At 42.2% G+C, this 23,305-nt stretch overlaps 1 protein-coding gene across 1 annotated transcript; it reads left to right on the top strand.

Annotated features, from left to right (window-relative positions):
* Positions 1–12,079: 12,079 nt before the first annotated feature.
* On the top strand, positions 12,080–16,229 carry LOC119366252. The gene is made up of 5 exons (XM_037631947.1): positions 12,080–12,428; positions 13,536–13,849; positions 14,720–15,541; positions 15,622–15,756; positions 15,845–16,229. The coding sequence occupies exons 1-5, from the start codon at positions 12,380–12,382 to the stop codon at positions 15,953–15,955; spliced, it is 1,431 nt and encodes a 476-aa protein (XP_037487844.1). The 5' UTR covers positions 12,080–12,379; the 3' UTR covers positions 15,956–16,229.
* Positions 16,230–23,305: the final 7,076 nt, after the last annotated feature.

Raw genomic sequence — 23,305 nt, 5'->3', positions numbered from 1 at the left:
TCCGGAGATAAAGTTTGATATATGGGATAATAGTGTTTGATCTCCGGAAGAGTTCCGGAATTCATCGGAAGGGGTTCTGGATGTTTCCCGAAATGTTTGGGTATGAGAACACGTTATTTGGGCCAAAGGGGAAAGCCCACAAGGTTTTTGGTAAGCGCAAAAGGAAGTTTTGCGGAGTCCAGGGGCCAGACGCCAGGGTCCCTGGCGTCTGGGTCCAGACGCCGGGAACCCTAGCGTCTGGCCCTGGAGTCCGAGAAGGACTCTTGCCTTTCGGGTGAAACCGACTTTGTGGAGGCTTTTACTCCAAGTTTCGACCCCAAGGCTCAACATATAAATAGAGGGGCAGGGCTAGCACCAAAGACACATCAAGAAACACCAAGCCGTGTGCCGGCAACCCCGTCCCCTCTAGTTTATCCTCCATCATAGTTTCTGTAGTGCTTAGGCGAAGCCCTGCGGAGATTGTTCTTCACCAACACCGTCACCACGCCGTTGTGCTGCCGGAACTCATCTACTACTTCGCCCGTCTTGCTGGATCGAGAAGTGAGGACGTCATCGAGTTGAACGTGTGCAGAACTCGGAGGTGCCGTGCGTTCGGTACTTGGATCGATCGGATTGTGAAGACGTACGACTACATCAACCGCGTTGATAAACGCTTCCGCTTAGCGATCTTCAAGGGTATGAAGATACACTCCTCCTCTCATTGCTATGCATCACCATGATCTTGTGTGTGCGTAGGAAAATTTTGAAATTACTACGTTCTCCAACACCTCCTATCTCGTGGCCTCCTCGAGGGTCTTCTGACGTGAACTCCAAGTCTCCTGGGTGATATTCTTCCAAAAAATCAGGTTGCCAAAGGTTTCATTCCGTTTGGACTCCGTTTGATATTCCTTTTCTTTGAAATACTGAAACAGGCAATAAAACAGCAATATGGGCCGGGCCTCCGGTTAATAGGTTAGTCCCAAAAGTAATATAAAAGTGTATAATAAAGCCCATAATAATTCAAAACAGATAATAAAATAGCATGAATGCTTCATAAATTATAGATACGTTGGAGACGTATCAGCATCCCCAAGCTTAATTCCTACTCGTGCTCGAGTAGGTAAATGATAAAAGAAAGAATTTATGAAGTGTGAATGCTAGAAGGTGCACAAGTTTGATCAATGATAATTTCAATCACCTTTTCTAGCATGATAATATGTCATAACAGTAGTTCATCTCATAAAACTTTTCACGATAAAGTAGCAAGCAATTCACATGTCAAAGCATAGACCATAAACATTCTTGAAAACTAGCAAACTTTATTCTTAGTCATCAAAACAATTGCAATTCATCTTATTCTCAGGAATAGCAAACTCCACATACTCAACTATCATATAGTCTTCTACAATTGCTAACACTCACGCAATACTTGTGGTTATGAAGTTTAAATCAGACACAGAGAAAGATTGGGGCTTATAATGTTGCCTCCAAACGTATTCACCTTTGGGTGATGTCAACAATAGTAGTTCATGCTAACGTACATCCAATTGGATATATATATATCAGGATCACCCCACCACGAAGTGCTTGCCAAAGGTTAAAATGAAAAAAAAGGAAAGGTGAAGATCACCTTGACTCTTGCATAAAGTAAAAGATAGGCCCTTCGCAGAGGGAAGCAGGGATTTGCAGAGGTGCCAGAGCTCGATTTTGAAATAGAGATAAATAATTTTGAGAGGTATGATCTCATTGTCAACATAACAACCAAGAGTTCCCAATATCTTCCATACTACATACATTATAGGTGGTTCCTAAATAGAATGGTAAAAGTTTATACTCCCCCAACCACCAACAAGCATCAATCCATGGCTTGCTCGAAACAACGAGTGCCTCCAACTAACAACAATCCTGGGGGAGTTTTGTTTAATTATTTTGATTTGATTTTGATCTTTTTGATCATGGGACTGGGCATCCCAGTTACCGCCACTTTCTCATGAATGAGGAGCGGAGTCGACTCCTCTTGAGAATAACCCACCTAGCATGGAAGACACTGACAACCCCTAGTTGCTACGTACATGAGCAATTCGGTCATACAAAACAGATTATAATTTGAAGGTTTAGAGTTTGGCACATGCAAATTTACTTGGAACGGCAGGTAAATACCGCATATAGGTAGGTATGGTGGACACTCATGGAAAAAACTGGGTTTAAGGATATTGGATGCACAAGCAGTATTCCCGCTTAGTACAGAAATTTAGGCTAGCAAGGGGAGAAAGGCAAGCTCAACATGTTTGAATGATCCATTACAATATACTTTAACTGAGATGCGAGAAAACACAACCCATTACGTTGTCTTCCTTGTCCAACATCAACTCTTTAGCATGTCATACTTAATGAGTGCTCACAATTATAAAAGATGTCTATGATAGTATATTTATATGTGAAATCTCTCTTCCTTCAATATTCTTTCATGAATTTTTCAAATGACTAATACAATGCTTGCTAACCGTTAATAAATTTACAACCTCTACTTCTTAGATGTGAAGTCATTACTCCCCATGGAATAAGCAAATGAGGCATATATAATTCAGATTTATGACAATCAATTCATTCAACAATTTACTCATAGGATATAAGTGAAGCACACGAGTAAATGAAAAACTACTCCAAAAAGATATAAGTGAAGATCAATGAGTACCTAAATGATTATGCAACTATGCAAAGACTCTCTCTCATTAAAGAATTTCAGATCTTGGTATCTTATTCAAGGAGCAAGCAAAAAAATGACATAGCACAACTCATGTGAAGAAGCAAAAACTTAGGTTCAACCGATACTAACCGATAGTTGTTGAAGAAGAAAGGTGGGATCCTACCGGGGCATCCCAAAGCTTAGATGCTTGAGACTTCTTGAAATATTATCTTGGGGTGCCTTGGGCATCCCCAAGCTTAAACTTTTGTGTCTCCTTAATTCCTCTCATATCATGGTTTCTCTTCTTTTTATCAAAAGCTTCATTCACAACAAACTCAACAAGAACTCGTAAGATCGGTTAGTATAAACCAATGCAAAACCTTATCACTTTCTACTGGAACAAATCACTAAAATTATTATTTAATATTGCATACTAAATGCCTCTGCATATTTAATACTCCTATCCTCAAATAGAATCATTAAACAAGCAAATATACGCAAACAATGCAACCATAACAGCAATCTCTCAAAACAGTACAGTCTGTAAAGAATGCAAGAGTATCAATACTTCCCTGACTCCAAAAATTATGAACTAAAATTCCCACTGTAATAAATTTATCAGATCTTAAGATGCAAAAAGATTCAACGTTATACCACTCTCTGACTTTTCTAGGGAATTTTTGCAACAGCGGTAAACTTTCTGTTTTCAGACAGCAACATGCAAACTAGCAAAATAAGCATGGCAAAGGCTATCCTTGACTTTTTTCATTGAAACTAAAGATGCAAAACATTATTCTAACTAACAGCAAGCAAAAACTAACAAAAGAAAATGACGCTCCAAGCATAACATACGATGGGTAGACAAATTACTGTTGGGCAATTGACATAAGAGCAAATAATTATGATGATATCCAAGGCAATGATCATGTATATAGGCATCACGTCCAAGATTAGTAGACCGACTCCTGCCTGCATCTACTACTATTACTCCACACATCGACCGCTAGTATGCATCTAGTGTATTAAGCCCATAAAGAATGAAGTAATGCCTTAAGCAAGATGACATGATGTAGACAAGATAAACTCACTCATGAATAAACCCCATATTTTTATCCTTAATAGCAACAATACATGTGTGTCATGTCCCTTTCTGTCAGTGGGATTGAGCACCACAAGATTGAACCCATTACCGAGCACATCTTCCCTTTACAAATAAATCAATCTAGTCGGCCGAATTAAACTAATGGATCGGAGAAGAAATACAAGGCTATCACAATCATGCATATAAGAGATCAGCAAAGACTCAAATAATATTCATAGATAAGCAGATCATAAACTCGCAATTCATCGTATTCCAACAAGCACACCACAAAAAGAGATTACATCAGATAGAACCCAACATCATGGAGCACATTGTATTGAAGATCAAAGAGAGAGAGAGAGAATAAGCCATCTAGTTACTAACTATGGACCTGAAGGTTTGTGATAGACTACTCACGCATCATCGGAAGGGCAGCAAGGATGATGTAGAGCCCCTCCATGATCGATTCCCCCTCTGGCAGAATACCGGAAAAGGCCTGCAGATGGGATCTCTCGATAACAGAAGCTTGCGACGGCGGAAAAACTAGGTAGATGGCTCTCTCTGCCCCCCCCTCTCTCTCTTGATCTTCAAAACAATGATCTCTGAGATCTATTCGATGTAATTCTCGTGGTGCATTTGTTGGGATATGATGAGTTGTGAGTTTATGATCAGATAATTCATTGAGATTATTTGAGTCTTTTATGAGATTTATACATGTATGATTTTATAGCTATGTATGCTTTCCGATCTATGAGTTTTCTTTGGCCAATTAGATGAGTAGATCTCCAGAGGGAGTGGTGCATAGTAGTGGGTTAAATCTTGTGGTGTCCTTGCTCTGTGACAGGAGAATTTGCAAGGCACATGTTGTATTGTTGCTAATAAGGATAAAACGACGGGGTTTGAACATATTGCTGGATCTTACTTTGCCTACATTATGTCATCTTTCTTAATGTGTTACTCTGTTTATATGAACTTCATACTTTGAGATGCCTGCTAGATAGCGGTCTTGGGGTGGAGTAATAGTAGTAGATGCAGTTGGATTAACGGTCTACTTATCACGGACGTAATGCCCATATATGAATCATGCCATGAAGAATCATAATCACAACTATGCGCTATTCTGTCAATTTCCCAACAATAATTTATCTACCAACCGTTGGTATGCTTATGCGAGAGATACCTCTAGTGAACCTATGGCCTTCGGGTCTATTTTCCATTATTACTAAAATCCTAAAATTACTCGCTATTTTTAATTGCTTTATTTTATTTTATTTGTTCATCTATCACAAACAGATTTGATACTTGCAACTGGCGAGAACAAGAGGATTGACAACCCTCTTACCTTCGTTGGGTGCAAGAATTTGCTTATGAGAGAGATGCCTCTAGTGAAACAATGGCTCCGAGTCCATTCTCCAATATTACTAAGAATTCTACAACTTGCTCGCAATTTTTATTCACTTTGTTTTATTTTATTTATCTATTTATCACTACCAGATTTGATACTTGCAACTGGCAAGAAACAAGGGGAGTGACGACCCCTTTTCCTTTTGTTGGGTGTAAGCATTTACTTTATGTGTGTAGGTACCATTCACGTTATCTCTGTGCCGTCTCCTTCTGGTTCGATAAACCTTGGTTCTTAATTGAGAGAAATACAATCTGCTACTATACTACTTCACCCTTCCTCTTTAGGGGAGCCCAACAACTCTACAACGAGTAGCCGACGATTACTTTGCCCCCAATACCCTCTTCACTGACATTTTTTGCCGGCACTTTCGGATGCGCAAATATGTCTTCGATTGTCTCTGCCATGGTGTCTTGTCCTTTGATGACTACTTCATCTTGAAGAAGGATGTTGTGGGAAGAATTGGTTTCTCTGGTTATCAGAAGTGCACGGCCGCACTGTGGATGCTTGCATATGGCACGGCCGCTAATTCGTGGGGCGAGTAACTACGGATGTCCAAGAGCACATGCGGAGATGCCACGGTCAGGTTTGTAACTACCGCGGTCGAGGTGTTTGGACCTCATTACCCGAGAGAACCAACGGTGGAAGACACCGAGAGGCTCTTGACAATCTCGAAAGCAAGAGAGTGGCTAGGTTTTCTCGGATCACTTGACTGCATGCATTGAAAATGAAAGAACTGCCTGAAAGCCTTACAAGGGCAATATCAGGGTCATGTTAAGAAGCCCACCATCATTCTTGAAGCAGTTGCATCACAGTATCTTCGGTTTTGGCACGCTTTCCCGGGTCTCACAATGACATCAGTGTGCTGCGGCGATCGCCATTGTTTTTTTTTTGGCCGTGTGCATCTTGAATGTTTTTAAGCATCTTTTGGGTGCAGAGGCTGAATGTAATAGATATCTACTTGATATAAATATATACTAGCAAACATGCCCTTGCGTTGCAACGGGGATACACTGTATGTGACCCCAAAAACGGGCAAGGAAGAAAATAAGAAATATTTTTTTTATAAATTCATAATTTTCAAAAAATGTTCATAATTATAAAAAGGAATACATTTTGAAAAATTGTTTGATATTCAATCTTTGGTTCATGATTTCAAAATTTGTTCACATTTTAAAAACTCACGTTCAAAATAAGTTCAAAATTCCAAAAGGTGTTCGAAATAACAAATTTTGTTCATCCTTTCAAAAATTGTTCACATTTCAAAAAGTTAATTGTATTGCAAAAAATGTCCATTTTGTATTAAAAAATGTTCATCTTGTATAGAAATTTTGTTCAGCTTGCATTTGAAAAAAGTAGATCATATATTACAAAAACATTCAATGTGCATTTGAATATTGTTCATCGTATACTAAGAAAATTTTCAGTGTGTATTTTAATTTTTTTAATTGTTCACAGTTCCAAACAATTGTTTAGAATTTTACTTTATTTCAATTTCACAAAAAGTTCACATTTTAGAAACTTTTTACGTTTTTAAAATTTTGTTCACTTTTTAAAAACTATTCATGGTATTATTATCATTTCGAAAAAAATCACGACTTTAAATATTTGTTCGAATTTCTGAATAAATTTTGTTCACATTTTCTTCAAAGAAATATTGAATAACAGATCTGCCGTTGTCATTAGACTTTAAACTTAGTGCTGCTTTTAAGTAATCCTGTATAGCTAGCTCGGCTGGTTAGCCTAGGTACTTTGCAGCGTGAGGTTGGGACTTCGATTCCTGCAGTTGCTATATTTTACTTTTTGTATTTCGTTCCAAGCCTGCGAATTGGGCTGGCTCGTTTGCGTGTGTTTGGGCCGGCCCGTTTGCGTGTGCTCTAGAAAAAACTGGCTCGATCGCATCTCTGCTAGATAGAACGGTCGTTCGATGGTGAGTTCGACGTACCAAAGGACGTAAAAAAATACTTTAACCAAAAAAATGGAGAAACAATCCTCCCTATAATATTAGGTAGAGATTCTTTTTTTATTTTAGAAAAAGCTAAGTAGTATGGCTAGTCTTAGGTAGAGACAGCAGTATGGCGCTAATCTAAAAAAAAAAGGACCCCGATAACGAAATGACGTTCGGTATGGGGACATGTCATCCCGAACGAATCGTTCGGACCCCAACCAGCTTCTTTTTTTTTTGAGAAGAGACCCCAACCAGCTGGGATCGAACAAAATACCGTGCTTAGGGTCGTTCGCTGTATCGCGGGTTCCGCCCGAACGGCCAGCCTGCTGGGCTCGGTAGGCTTGTGCCTTCTGAACTGGGCCTTCCTGGTAAAAAAATACATGAAATAGCAAAAGTATGCAAGAATAAGTAAATCTGAAAAAACAAACAGGATATTGCCACGTGTATTACATAAAAAAATTGTACAGAGCAAAAAATGTGCATAGTAAAAAAGTACAACTTTTTCGCCATGGTCAGCTAAAATAATGAAAACCCTGCATGCCAAAAGTTGCATGGCAACTTTTTTGCATTCTATGATTTTTTTTGCCATGTTCAAGTTTATGTTTTCAAAAATGGCGCAAAAAAGAAAGAAATCATGGTGATCTGCATCTGTGCAGTACGAAAAGTTGCCATCACTACGAAGTTTACAAAAAAATGCAAAAAAGTTGCCATGAAGTGGTATGGTGAAAAGGTTCTATCTAGACACATAGAAATTTTTCAGAAAAAATGGAGAAAACATCTTAAATTGTAATGATATTCTACATGTAATCCCCATGAAAAAAACAAATTTGAAATAACAAACTTGCCGATTTCTAAACTAATTCGCAATGTCCATGACAAACATTCGCCGGATGGACATGGCAAAAAATGCATTTAGTTGCCGTGGAAAAAAAACAAATATAAACAATATTGATTTTATCGCCATGGCAAATTTATCGTGTTTTTGAACATCTAATAAATTACCACATTTTTGAACAACTTTAGTTGCCATGGCAAGTTTGCATGTTTGTGAACATGTTAATTAAAAAGAAGTTTGTCGTGTTTTTGAACAAACTTAATTAAAAGAAGTTACCATGTATTTGCACATATAAAAGTTTGCCATGGCAAGTTTGCCCTGTGTTTGAACATTTTAAAATTCCATGGCAAATTTGTGATTTTGAACATCTACAAAAGGTTGCCATGTTTTTGAACTTCGTAAGTTGACATGGCAAAGTTTGCGATGTTTTTGAACAACTATAAATTTGCCATGGCAAGTTTACATGTTTTTTAACATGTTAATTAAAGAAGTTTGCATGGCGAAAAAGGAGTAAAATTTGCCATGGCAAAAATGGTGTATTTTGCCATGGCAAAAAAGTAGTACTTTTGCCATGGAAATAAATTAAAAATGGCATGGCTACACAAGTATATTTAAGGTTCTACATAGTAAAATTTGCCATGTTCTATAAATTTAAATTTGCCATAATATTTGAATTAAATTGCCTTGCTCTTTACAATAAAATTGCCATGCCGACTTAAACTAAAAAATTGCCATGGCAACTTTACCTAAAATTTGCCATGTGAAAATGAATGTATTTTTGTCATGAAAAAAAAATGGAGTCAAATTTGCCATGGAAAAATGGAGTGAAAATTGCCATGGCAAGAAATGGATTAATTTTTGCCATGGCAAGAAATGGATTAATTTTTTCCCTGGCAAGAAATGGATTAATTTTTGCCATGGCAAAAAACTACTTTTACCATGGAAATAAATTAAAAAGTGACATGGCTATACAAGTATATTTGGTACGTAGTTAAATTTGCCATGTTATTGAAAATGTAAATTTGCCTTTAAAACAAAATTTCCATGCTCTTTCCAATAAATTGGCCATGGCGACTTAAACTAGAAATTGCCATGGCAACTTAGACTAAAATTTGTAGTGTGATTATTACAAAGATTTCTAAAACTTGCCATGGCAATAAAAGTTAAATATTGCCATGGGGATTTAGGTAAATTTTCCATGTTAAATGAAGGTATATTAGCCATGGCAAATAAATAGTAAAACTTGCTATGGCAATAAAAGTTCAATATTGCCATGGGAATTTAGGTAAATTTGCCATGTTAATAAAAGTAAAATAAATAGTAAAACTTGCCATGGCAATAAAAGTTAAATATTGCCATGGAGATTAGGTAAATTTGCCATGGCAAATAAATAGTAAAACATGCCATGGCAATAAATGTTAAAAAATCCATGGGGATTTAGGTAAATTCGATGTGTTAATAAACGTGAAATAATTAGTAAAACTTGCCATGGCAATATTTGCCATTTTATGTTGTTTTTGACAATTTAAAGAATTACCGCGGCAATTTAAAAACTCAAAAGTGGCCATGGCAAAGAAAGCAGTGAATTTGCCATGATCCGAGAACTAAATTTGCTATGATTCGATAACTATATTTGCCATCTTCCTAGAAGCAAATTTGTTGCGATGCGTAAACTAAATTTGCCATGATCAGCTAACTAAATTTTTGATGTTTACATGGCAAAATGTATAAGATTAGTTGTCATAGTCTACCCAAAAAAACGCCATGGTAGAAAACAGTAAAAATGCGCCATGACCCAAAAATTAAAAGTTGCCATGGCAAGAAAGCAATGAATTTTCCATGATCCGAGAACTAAGCTGGCTATGATTCGATATATATTTGCCATCTTCTGGGATAGCTTAAGAAAAATTGTACAATGAGACGGCAAATTTAAGAAAATTTGTATAATGAGATATGGCAACTTTGGAGGCAAACAATGTACATCGGAGTTGTAGTTGACAAGATGGTAATTGTGTCTATTCTCGAGGAATAACTTGCCATGTAAACATTAATTTGAGACATGCCAAAGTGAACTAGAATTTGATGGTAACATTCAGGTTGCTTCAAAATTCGAGCACCACATATCAGTGCAAACATGAGGAAGTAGTATAAGGTACATATATTTTTGTAACAGTCTGGTGCATGAAGAAGACAGAAAATCCTGTGGCCATTTTACTGTGGGCAGGGCAGGAGGATGGCCGGCGAGCAGCGCACATATGGAGGTGTCCTCGACGCCGACCGCGGTGGCTCAGGCGAGCAGGCGGGCGCTCGGCCTCCACCCACGGCAACACTTCAAGCCGTGCGCGACGCCGACCCACAACGCGGGCGTCAGCGAGGAGCGCGCGAAGGGATGAGGCCTTGATGCCTGCCACGGTAGCTCGGCCTCCGCCCACAACGACTCCTCGACGGTCGTTGCGGACCCCGGAGCGCAGTGCTCTTGTGCTCATCGACGACGAGGAGCGCGCAAGTGGGGCCCGCATCAACACCCCGCCCCGGCCTGCTGTGGGGCTTGTAGATCAGGGTGGGGATGGACGGATCCGGAGGATGGCTTGCCGAAGGCGGCGTTCCCGGCGACAGACGGCGGCGGCGTTCTGCACAATGAGGGAGAAGAGGGACGAGAGGGTAGTGAGCAAAACTGTAGAAAGAGGAGAGGCACGGGGCAGCTGCGAATCAACCTGACGGCGCGGCGACGCTCGGCGGTCGCCGGAGGCGTAGGAGATGCGGCGGGGTTGCACTGGATCGAGCCCCCTGCTCGGGCTCCTTCTAGTGACTTGGGGAAGGAATGAGTGAGGCAGAATAGTGGTGGGGTTCGGAGAAGAGCGTTCGGGCGACTTTGCCCTTGTCCCGAACGAGTGCTGGGATGACGTGGATAGATAAGAGTGTCAAGATGCGTGCATTTCGATCCAATGGCAATGAGCGTGTTTGGAGCGAGATGGGAAAACATAGGACGTTCGATACTTATTGATTCCGAAAAAAAATCTGTAACGCGGGAACGTCGGGTATTCCTGGGCGGCTACGGTGACGCTGAGTCAGCTTCAAAGACGCGACGCACCAGCACGACGACTGGTCGCGCCACAGTAAATCCGTGTGTACCCCGGTGTGCATTTTTTGGATCTTTTGCCCCACTTTACTATTACCACTTTGATAATTTATCTCCCCCTGAGAGGCCGCCGGGTGTCCGGTCTGGAGTGGCAGTGCTCAGGGGCGGAACCAGGATTTAAACATGGGGGGCCGAAGACAATAACTAAGAAAAAAAAGATGTAACCTTCACAATGCAGTTCAAGAGCGTTCATTTTTCTGGATTAGAATTAGTACTATTTTTTTGCACTAGCTGTTTTTCGATTACTCTCGAAACTTAGTCATACCACAAATTCTGGGTAGTGAGCTTAACAAAATTTTCAACTAATAATGGACGTTTTCCTCTTCACAGTTACACATGGGCAATTGATGACAAATCAAATCGAAATTATAGTATCAATGCAGCATCCCTAATGCCAATTAGTGAGGATCAAACAAATAGCTTGCAGATGTGCTTGTTTCATCTAAATGAAGAAATTTTATAATATGCAGATGAACATCATACAGTATATACACAGCTAACGGAGATACTAACCACACAATTCCATTTGGTCCTTGCGCCCGTGATCACAGGGTGCAGCTTGATAGTCCCGTCATAGATACTCCCTCCGTTTTAAAATAGATGACTCAACCTCATCTATTTTGAAACGGAGGGAGTACGTTTTAACCTTAGCGCCGAAGGCAATCTTTCCCCTCCCTCCCGAGCTGCCCCAGGCGCAGCGACGGCGCAGCCACGATCACTGGAAGTCTCCTCCACGTTCGATCTTGACAAGGAAAACCTGTTCACTAGTGGGGGCGCTCGTCCCCTCTGGCTCCGCCCCTGCCAGTGCTGTGGTCTGGATAGAGATAGATAGGGTTCGGCGCCGCCCTCGCGCGTGGGTAGCTTCGAAATTCATTTAGGAATTGAAGAGCGGGAGCGGAGCGGGTGAGATCCAGATTTCCCTCCTCCTCCTTCCTCTTCTCTTTATCTTTATCAGTAGTACTCCCTCTGTAAACTAATATAAGAGCGTTTAGATCACTTTTAGTGATCTAAACGCTCTTATATTAGTTTACAGAGGGAGTACTAGATTACAAAAAGAGAGAGAGGGGACCAGATCCTGATTCCTCACGTCATCCGATCCGAAATAAGATTCGATTTCCAAAGGGAAGTCCAGATCCTGATTCCTCTCGTCCTCGCCCGACGGCAACCTTGCTGGATCCGGATTAAAGATTGATTTGTTTGGTCAGTTGGCCCAAATAAATAGCTAGTCCAAGCTAGCGTTGGAGGAGGGAGAGCACAAGGGTTGGCAATTTCTCGAGTCACGGGGTTATCGTCCAAGCTAAATCAGGCCATGTCCAAGCAGCGGGGTCGCCGCCGGCGCCAAACCCGTTACCCCCCTGGTAAGAGCCATCTCTTCTCTTCTCTTCACTTCTCCTCCTAGATTAGATGGTTGATTTTTGAGAATAAAAATCCTAGCTTTGTCAGTTACGAAAAAAGAGAACAGTCAAGGTCCCCGTTCTGTTACTAAATACCCAAAATCCCCGCTCTGTGATGCCAAATTGATCGATTTACCTACATCTCCTCTCCGTTTGATAGTTTAATTTCTCCTTAGATAGTTGGCTGAGAATAAAAATCCTTGCTTTGTCCTGTTTTTTTTTTCCTTTCCAAAGTCCTGTTTCTTTCAACTGTCCTCTCTCGCGTTATGTGTATATATTTCTACGTGTGGGTCTTGTACTCCTGTTTTTGTTGCTAATGAAGCACGTAGTTATTTTCACACAAAAAATAATAATAATTGATTGATTCCCCACCCCACCTTGTGGTGCCAAATTGATCAATTTAGTTGCCATGGATAGCAAATGTTCATTTGATCGAACGAAGATCTGTCATGCCAAATCATCTTTGGTGGATGGCCAGTTTTTTTTTTATAATATCCCAATGAATGTTTGTTCCTTTTCTTGGGTTTCTGGACATAAGTTTTTCTGTTGGCTGCTGCTTAATAGCAGTCACTATGATCTACCACCTCTGTCCTATAATATAAGACATTTTTGCCGTTTTATATAATTGAACTGCAAAGACATCTTATATTATGGGACGGAGGGAGTAGTATGTGAAGATTTCCCTGTTGAAGAGATGCACCACCAATTCTTTGAGTGCTCTTTCAGACAGGATTTCTGGTGGAGCACTGGAATTGAATGCTGACCTGCAAGCATTTCAGATGATTTAGGGGTGCTAAAACCAGATTTGGGCCTAAGCATTTCATGGAAGTTCTTTCGGTTGGAAGCTGGACCATATGGCTTCAGAGTAATGGGTTCATCTTTGAGAACCAGCCTCCCTATTTCCTCATGGAAGTCAAATGTTTCTATTTTGACCAAGTTTATAGCAAAATATATCAGCGCTAGAATACTAAATAACTAAAATATAGAAATATGTTTCATAACGAATCTAATGACAACGATTTGGTATTACTTTCCATTTTGTTCACAGCTAATTATGCTGATGTGTCACAGATGGATTAATTGCTGGTTCTTCAAGGGGTAAAAGAATAATGGCCTCGTCCTGCCAACAAGATTGTGTTCCAGGTGGATCAGCTTATGCAAATGGCCAGGCAAACACAGAGGCCCCGCCCTGCCAACAAGATTTTGTTCCAGGTGGATCAGGTTATGCAAATGGCCAGGCAAAAACAGAGGCCTTGCCCTGCCAACAACATCGTCCTCCAGGTGAATCAACTTGTACAAATGGCCAGGCAAAAACAGAGGCCTCACCCTGCCAACAAGGTGATACCAGTCAAACAGAGGAGTGTTCAGTGCCAAATCTTCCTGAGGTACGCTGTATGATGTACTAGTTGATAAATGCAGTTTCCTTTCGCAAAGAACTTCCTGTCAAACAATATTACTCCCTCCGTCCCAAAAAGCTTAACGTGTTTGGATACATCCGTATCTAGACAAATCTAAGACAAGCTTTTCGGGACGGAGGTAATACTTACTACTACCAGTTTGCTTCAATGGCAGCCCGTCACAAGTATTTGTATCTCTAGCTTCTCGGAACTTACAATTGTAGTAATAACTAGGCTGCTTTCTTTGCTCATGAATAGAACTAGGCAGGCAGGTAGATCCCCATTGCAAGCAATACATTGTAACTTTTGAAGTGCATATCCATCCTTTATCTGGCAATTTTAAACCTATCATCTCCTCATCTTAGTGGCTCAGGTTTGTTTGCTGTATATTGTGACCTAGCTGCCAACGCTGTTGAGTTGTTCTCCCTCTATAAACAAATAGAAGACGTTTTAGGTCAATAAAGTAGTGATCCAAAACATCTTCATATTACTTTTCAGAGGAAGTATTTAAATGTGTTCTTTGTGCAGCATGCATACACGTTTACTTCTGATACTTTGTCTTAATTTGTATCATGCTAGTGTATATTCTGCCTGTGCATCTTGTTTAACGAGATGCATAGACGAATATTTGCTCAGTGCTTTGCTCCATGCCTAAATAAAGTAGGATCATACCAGGTAACAATGGCGTCTACCTTTCTTAGCAAAAACCATCGCAGACACTCTGGGAAAGATGCTCAATATACCTAACCTTCATTCCAACGCATGGTGTATCTCTGCGGCATTGGTGCACTTTGTGCAATCATGTGCATGTATCTTACATGTCTGATGTTTAACTCCCTCTCATGCTTGTGCTTGCAGGACATCTGGCATCATATACATTCCTTAATGCCATTGAAAGATGCTGCCAGAGCCGCCTGCCTGTCCCGGTCCTTTTTGTCTTCCTGGAGGTGCCATTCGATCCTCATTTTGAACAGGGAAGCATTTGGGTTGGACGTATGTGCGGATTACACGGAAACAGCTAGAGCTTTTAGAGACAAAATTGACCACATTCTGGGAAACCACTCGGGCACTGGCGTGAGAATACTGAAACTTCGGTTTGTTCCAAATGGCAAAGCGAAGGACCGTGATTATATCGACAAATGGCTTCATAAGGCTGTTAAACCAGGAATTGAAGAACTCACCCTTACTATGCCTATGCCTATGAGCAACAAACGCGGATACAAGTTCCCGTGCACACTTATATTAAATGGGCTGGGAAACTCGCTTCGGTGTCTTTACCTTTCCAGCTGTTCCTTTCATCCTATGGCTGGGCTCTGTGGCTTGACAAGCCTGACAAAGTTAGAGCTGTTAATGGTGGAAATTACGGGGGACGAGCTAAGCTGCCTTGTTTCCAGTTCCCAAGCTTTAGAGCAGGTTTTACTTAGGGATTGCAGTGAGGTAAACTGCTTGAGGATACCTTGCCATCTTGAGCGGTTAAGCCACTTGAAGGTGTTACATTGCAGCAAGCTAGGATTGATAGAGAGCAAAGCTCCAAATCTCTCCAGTTTTCACTTTGCAGGTAACCTCAAGGTTCGAGTCTCACTTGGAGAAGCATTGCAAGTGAAGAGCTTACTAGTGAACATCACCACATCGATCTGTTACACTCAAGCAGAGCTGGTGTCGAGCACGCCAAGCAGGGAGGTATGCTCTAAAACTGTTTTAATTAATGGGATTACATAAGTTAATACTGGAATGCAATTGACCTGACATCATTTGTGTAGTTGGTCTCACCAATGGTACCTAGCAAACTTGCTGACCTGAATTCTCTGAGTATCTATCTTCAAGGATTGCCCTTTGGTTGGGGCTTTGATTTTTTTCCTCTGGCTTCTCTTTCGTTGGAGACATTCATCTCACATGTAAGTTGCTCACTGTCCTGCAAATATGTTGGTACTTAGTTATTGTGTGTAATCGTTAACTGAATGAAGGCTGTCTTTTCATCTCTAGGTATCCAATGAACTCATGCAGCATGTGCTAGTTTTCAAGGGCGCTGTGTCCCCAAGGAATAAGAGTCTTGTTGAGCTAGCCTGTCATATTGTCAGGGCCTGGCTGAGCTAACATGCCCCAGTCTTGAAGTGCAACGACGTCACAGGGACATGTTAATGCCAAATGCTTCAAATAATGAACATGCATAGAGCACTCTGCAGTTGAAAAATAAATCAAGGGCAAGTCTGCTATCCTGAGTTTCTGGAGTCTTGCACAGTCGATCTGATGTTGAATGGCCTAGCTTCATGGTAAATGACATATTAGCCTCCGATTGGGAGCCATGTAAACTAATACTCTCTCCTATCTAAATTAATTGACGTCGCCTTCAGTTAATTTGGAACGGACATATCCGTAAAAAAAGGTACCTACATGCTTTACTCGTCTATACTAAGAGCATCTCCGGCCGTTCGGCCCCCCAGGATGCCGAAAAAGAGCCGTCTGGGGTCAAACCGGCGTTCCTTTTGGCATGGGGGCGATTGTGTTCCCAGTCGCCCCCCAAGTCGGCACAAACTCGGCGCTTTGATATGAATTTGTACAAACTCGCACAAACTCGGCGATAGGATATGAATTTGCACAAACTCGGTGATTTCATTCATTTTTGTTAAAAAGAAAAACTACGCCCAGCCTAGCCCTACTACTACGCCGCCGCCGCCCGCCGGAGCCCTACTACGCCGCTGTCGCCGCCCTACATTCCGAGGAGCCTATAGAAACGGGTGTAGTCGCCGCCGCCGTCGTCGTCGTCGCTGCCGCCGTCGCACTGCTGCGACCCGCCGGTGCTGTCCCTGCTGCACCCCTGACCAGGGTCGTCGACGCGCGGAGGGTTGGACGACCCGGGCGCGTCCTTGTCGTCATTGCCGAGGACGACGATGCCACCCTTGCCGTGTCCGCGGCGCCGAGCGGCGATCTCCTTGTAGGCCCGGCGCTGGCGCTCCAGCTGCTTGCGGACGTAGTCCTCCATCGCTCACTTGAGGGCGGTCTCGTCGGCGGCGGCCATCTCCGCGTGTTCCTTCTTGACGGGGAGTAATCCCGGCTCGGTCTTCGGCCGGACGAGGCGGACGGAACGAGGGGAGGGGCGGGCGCCCTCATTGATGACGAGGGCACCGCTGCGGGTGCGGCGCCCGAGCGGCGTCTCCCGCGGCTCCGGCTTGACTGGGTGGAGCGCCGGCGACCCGGAGGAGAGCGACCCCGATCCCGACGACGAGGAGGTCGCCGTCTCCATTCGCCGCGGCGTCCAGGAACTACCGCGGCAGCGAGAGAAGGACGGGGGCGGATACTCGAGGCGCGGTGTGTTGCCGGTCTCGATGTGGTCGAGGACGGCTTCGAGGGTGCAGCCGGGCACGCCCCACCACTCGCGCCGCCCGTCGGCATTGTGGCGGCCACGGGGGATGGCGCCGTTTGTGGAGGTGATCTGGTCGGCGTGGCGGCGGTCGAAGTACGCCGTCCATAGCATGTGGCTGTCGGCGGCGTACCTCAGCTCGTTCCGCTACGCCTCCATCAGTGACGAGCGGATGCGCGCGATCTCGGCGCGCCGCTCAGCCCCGGTGGGCACCCGGGTCACCGGGACGCTGCCGGCGCTCAGCCTCCACGTGCCCGGCACCCGCATGTCTGGGGGTGCCGGGTAGTCAGCCTCGTAGAGGAGGCGCGCCTCGTCTTCGTGCAGATGGCAGCGGCCGAAGCCGTTCGCCGCCGCGGCGTCGCCTGGGTACCTCTCGGCCATTGTTCGTCGTCGGGGGAAGAGGGCGAGTGGCTTCTCTGGCGAGAGAGAGAGGTGACGAGTTGTGGTGTTCACCGGCGGGGAGGTCGGCTTTTATAGCCGAAGCGGGGCGGTGGGAACCTGCTCGCCAGGTGCCGCGTGGCGGGAGCTGGCGTACGTGCGTCGCGGCGCCTTCACTGCGCGGCCCGTGAGGCATCAATGGTAGGCTGACCGGCGCGGCGTCGCGGCAGCCTTGGCATTGATTCCCACGGGAACCAAGGCGATGAGGACGACGAAACGGCGTGTCGCTAACTCGGCGGGCCCATTTCGTTCGCGCCAAATTCGGTTTCCCCGGTGCCCCCCAGCGCGCCGGGTTCGGCCTGGGTCCGCCGGCACCAGTTTTGGGCCAAATCAGCGAAAAAAGGTCTCGTGGGGGCGCGACTAGGCCGAATTTTTGGCGCCGGCGCTAAAAAACGGCCTTGGGGGTGATACGTCTCCAACGTATCTATAATTTTTGATGATGCCATGCTATTATATTATCAACTTGGGATGTTTTATATACAGTAATATACTATTTTATATCATTTTTGGGACTAACCTATTAACTCAGTCCCCAGTGCCAGTTTCTGTTTTTTCCGTGTTTTTAACCTTTTTCAGATAAGGATATTAAACGGAGTCCAAACGGAATAAAACCTGTGGGATGATTTTTTCCATAACAGAAGATCTCCAGAAAACTTGAGAACCAAGGCAGGGGCCCACGGAGGAGCTCACAAGCCCCCCAGGCGCGCCCTAGGGGGGGGGCTGGCAGGCTTGTGCCCCCCCCCCCCGTGCCTCCTCTGCCCTACCTCTTCCGCCTATAAATTCCCATAAATCCCAGAAACATCAGAGGGGGCCACGAAAATACTTTTCCGCCGCCGCAAGCTTCTGTTTCCGCAAGATCCCATCTTGGGGCCTTTTCTGGCGTCCCGCCGGAGGGGGCATCGATCACGGAGGGGTTCTTCATCAACACCATTGCCTCTCCGATGAGTTGTGAGTAGTTTACCACAGACCTTCGGGGTCCATAGTTATTAGCTAGATGGCTTCTTCTCTCTCTTGGATCTTCAATACAAAGTTCTCCATGATTTTCATGGAGATCTATTCAATGTAATCTTCTTTTGCGGTGTGTTTGTCGAGATCCGATGAATTGTGGATTTATGATCAGATTATCTATGAATATTATTTGAGTCTCCTCTGAACTCTTTTATGCATGATTTCATATCCTTGCAAGTCTCTTCGAGTTATGGGTTTCGTTTGGCCAACTAGATCTATAATTCTTGCAATGGGGGAAGTGCTTGGTTTTGGGTTCATACCGTGCGGTGTCCTCACCCAGTGACAGAAGGGGTAGCAAGGCACGTATCGTGTTGTTGCCATCAAGGGTAAAAAGATGGGGTTTTATCTAAAGATTGATTCTATCCCTCTACATCATGTCATCTTGCTTAAGGTGTTACCCCATTTGTTATGAACTTAATACACTAGATGCATGCTGGATAGCGGTCGATGTGTGGAGTAATAGTAGTAGATGCAGGCAGGAGTCGGTCTACTTGTCTCGGACGTGATGCCTATATGTATGATCATTGCCTTAGATATCGTCATGACTTTGCGCAATTCTATCAATTGCTCGACAGTAATTCGTTCACCCACCGTAATACTTGCTATCATGAGAGAAGCCTCTAGTGAACACTATGGCCCCCGGGTCTATTCACCATCTTATATTTGCTATCTTAAACACAAAAATACCAAAAATACCTTGGTGCATATTTACTTTATTTACTTTATATTATTATTTATCTATCACATCTTACATTTGCTCTTTTCCGAGAAGGAATTGACAACACCTTATCGCGTTCGGTGCAAGTTGTTTGTGTTTTGTGCAGGTGGCTTGGCGCTTTATCTTGGTACTCCCACTGGATTGATAACCTTGGTTCTTAACTGAGGGAAATACTTATCTCTACTTTGCTGCATCACCCTTTCCTCTTCAAGGGAAAAACCAACGCAAGCTCAAGAAGTAGCAGGAAGAATTTCTGGCGCCGTTGCCGGGGAGTATTCAAGTGAAGCTTATCTACCAAGTACCTATCGCAAACTCATCTCTTGCATTTACTTTATTTGCCATTTGCCTCTCGTTTTCCTCTCCCCCACTTCTAAAACAAAATTTACAAAAAAAATATTTGCCTTTCTTTATTTGCCTTTTTCGTTCGCCTTTCTTTCGCTTGTCTTTGCTTGCTTGTGTGCTAGTTTGTTTGCTCGTTTGCTTGGAATGAAGGTGTTGGCTCACCTATAACAGAAGGCACAAACTTATGGATCCTTATCCACTTGCTAATATTTTTAAGAGATCCAATTATGTTGAACCAATTGCTAGTGAGTTTTGTGCACTAGATTATCTTTATGAAGTTTTGCTTGAGATTCGTGAATCTGAAAATTGTGATGAAGAAAGTTATGAATTGATTCACGAGGGCCCTTTGAATGAAAAGCATGATTGCAATGATCTTACCATAAATTCAATTAATGTCAATCATGATAAAAATATGCAAAACCCTAAGCTTGGGGATGCTAGTTTTGCTATGTCCACTACTTGTTGCAATGATCATGATTGGGGTGATGATTTTTCTTATGATCTTGAAAATTTGTTTAAGCCCCATGATGAATATGATATTGAAAAGTGTCAACTTTGCATACATGTGGATCTTGAAAAGAATATTTTATGTGATAGTTATATTGTTGAATTTTAATATGATCCCACATGTGATTATTATGAAAGAGGAAAATATTGTGGTAGAAACTTTCATGTTACTAAACTACCTCTCGTTATGTTGAGATTGATATTGCTTCTTGCTTATTCCTTGCATATGCTAGTTTTTGCTTGCCTTGATAATTTTTTTGCTTATAAAATGCCTATGCATAGGAAGTATGTTAGACTTAAATATGTTTGTCACATGTTTCATGATGCTCTCGTGTTTGATTGCTATCTTTTATGTGAGCATCATTGAATTATCAATGCCTAGCTAAAAGGCTTTAAAGAAAAGCGCTTGTTGGGAGACAACCCAATATTTATATTTCATGTTTTTATGTTTCAACACCTTCATGCTTCTGTTATGATTGTGTTTTTTATGTTTTAATTAGTGTTTGTGCCAAGTAGAACCTTTATGATTGGTTGTGGTGATAGTTGTTTGATCATGCTGAAAAAGACAGAAACTTTGCGCTCACCAAATTATTTAATTCTCCTACACAGAACGTGAGAATGAGTTGATTCTTTTTGCTGCTGATTGATATACAAATTGCCATAATTGTCATCAGTTTTTCAGAATTTTTAGGATAGCAGAAGTATTCGAAATACCCAGATTACTGCAGACTGTTCTGTTTTTGACAGATTCTATTTCCATTGTGTTGTTTTCTTATTTTGACGAATCTATGGTTAGTATCGGGGGGTGCGAGCCATGGTGAAGTGAGAATACAGTAATATAACATCAAATTAAATGGAACCCAAGTTTACTACAGTACCTTATGAGTAGAAGGGGTTTGTTTTCTTATGCTAATGATATCACAAGTTTCTGTTGAAATTTTGTGTTGTGAAGTTTTCAAGTTTTGGATGAAGTTCTTATGGACAACGGAATGAAGAGTGGCAAGAGCCTAAGCTTGGGGATGCTTATGCATCCCAAGCCAAATTCAAGGATACCATCAAGCCTAAGCTTGGGGATGCCCCGGGAAGGCATCCCCTCTTTCGTCTTCAATCCATCGGTAATTTTACTTGGGGCTATATTTTTATTCACCACATGATATGTGTTTTGCTTGGAGCGTCGTGTATTATAAGAGTCTTTTGTTTTTGTTTTACCACAATCATCCTTGTTGCACATCTATTATGAGAAGGACACACTCATCGTGAACTTATTAGAATACTCTATGTGCTTCACTTATATCTTTTGAGATAGGCAATGTTGCTCACATGTGCTTCACTTATATCTTTTGAGCGTGTTAATTTTGCTCTAGTACTTCACTTATATCTTTGTAGAGCATGGCGGTGATGAATTTTATAGAAATAATACTCTCGATCTTCACTTATATTATTTTGAGAGTACTCTCTGAATAAACTTGGTAATTGGCATGAGCTATGAAATTAGTCTTAATATGATAGGCATCTAAAGAGGATATAATAAAAACTTGCATATTCAAGTGCATTGATTAGTAAGAGAAATTTGATTCCTTGCAATTAGTTTTGAGATATGGTTATGATGATACTAGAGTCATGTTAGTAGATGGTTGTGAATTGTAGGGATACTTGTGTTGAAGTTAGTAATTCCCGTAGCATGCACGTATAGTGAACCGCTTTTTGATGAAGTCGGAGCATTAATGGTTTATTGATTGTCATCCTTTGTGTGGCGGTCGGGATCGTGCGATGGTTAACTCCTACAAACCCTTCCCCTAGGAGTATGCGTCTAACACCTAGCTTCGAAAACTAATAAAACTTTTGCAACAAGTATATGAGTTCTTTATGACTAATGTGAGTCCATGGAATATATGCACTCTCACCCTTACACCATTGCTAGCCTCTCTAGTACCACGCAACTTTCGCCGGTGCAAAAAACACCCACCATGTACCTTCCTCAAAACAACCACCATACCTACCTATTATGGCATTTCCATAGCCATTCTGAGATATATTGCCATGCAACTATCACCGTTCCGTTTTCCATGACATGCTCCACCACTTTCATATTGCCATTGCATGATCGTAAGGTAGCTAGCGTGATGTTTTCATGGCTTGTCCATTTTCCTTGACGTCATACGCTACGCTAGATCATTGCACATATCGGTACACTGCCGGAGGCATTTTTCATATAGTCATACTTGTTCTAGTATCGAGTTGTACGTAAATAAAAGTGTGATGATCATCATTATTAGGACATTGTCCCATGTGAGGAAATAAATAAAAGAGGCCAGCGATGCCCCCCCAAAAAAGAATAGGCCAAAGAAGCCCACCAAAATGAAAAAAAAGAACAAAAATGAAATTAAAAAATGAGAGAAAAAGAGAGAAGGGACAATGTTACTATATTTTTCCACACTTGTGCTTTTATTTTGTAGAGAGAAAAAGAGAGAAGGGACAATGTTATAGAGCATAGCCAGACTATATGATTTTGTAGGGATAGCTTTCTTTGGCCATGTTATTTCGAAAGTTCATGATTGTTTGCTAGTATGCTTGAAGTATTATTGTTTCTATGTCAATATTAAACTTTTGTTTTGAATCATATGGATCTGAACATTCATGCCACAATAAAGAAGTTACAAGAATAAAATATGCTAGGTAGCATTCCACATCAAAAATTCGTTTTTATCACTTCCCTACTCGAGGACGAGCAGGAGTTAAGCTTGGGGATGCTTGATACGTCTCCAACGTATCTATAGTTTTTGATGATGCCATGCTATTATATTATCAACTTGGGATGTTTTATATACAGTAATATACTATTTTAGATCATTTTTGGGACTAACCTATTAACTCAGTGCCTAGTGCCAGTTTCTGTTTTTTCTGTGTTTTTAACCTTTTTCAAATAAGGATATTAAACGGAGTCCAAATAGAATAAAACCTGCGGGATGATTTTTTTCCATAACAGAAGATCTCCAGAAAACTTGAGAACCAAGGCAGGGGCCCACGGAGGAGCTCACAAGCCCCCCAGGCGCGCCCTAGGAGGGGCGCGCCT

This window comes from Triticum dicoccoides, chromosome 2B (genome assembly GCF_002162155.2).
Source record: "Triticum dicoccoides isolate Atlit2015 ecotype Zavitan chromosome 2B, WEW_v2.0, whole genome shotgun sequence".
Lineage (NCBI taxonomy): Eukaryota > Viridiplantae > Streptophyta > Magnoliopsida > Poales > Poaceae > Triticum > Triticum dicoccoides.
This window is presented reverse-complemented; position numbering and strand designations above follow the sequence as displayed.

Coding starts and splice junctions, on each gene's coding strand:
- LOC119366252 (XM_037631947.1), top strand. CDS start 12,380: ATGTCCAAGCAGCGGGGTCGCCGCCGGCGCCAAACCCGTTACCCCCCT. Junction 15,542..15,621: donor CGAGCACGCCAAGCAGGGAG/GTATGCTCTAAA, acceptor TCATTTGTGTAG/TTGGTCTCACCAATGGTACC. Junction 15,757..15,844: donor TGGAGACATTCATCTCACAT/GTAAGTTGCTCA, acceptor TTTCATCTCTAG/GTATCCAATGAACTCATGCA.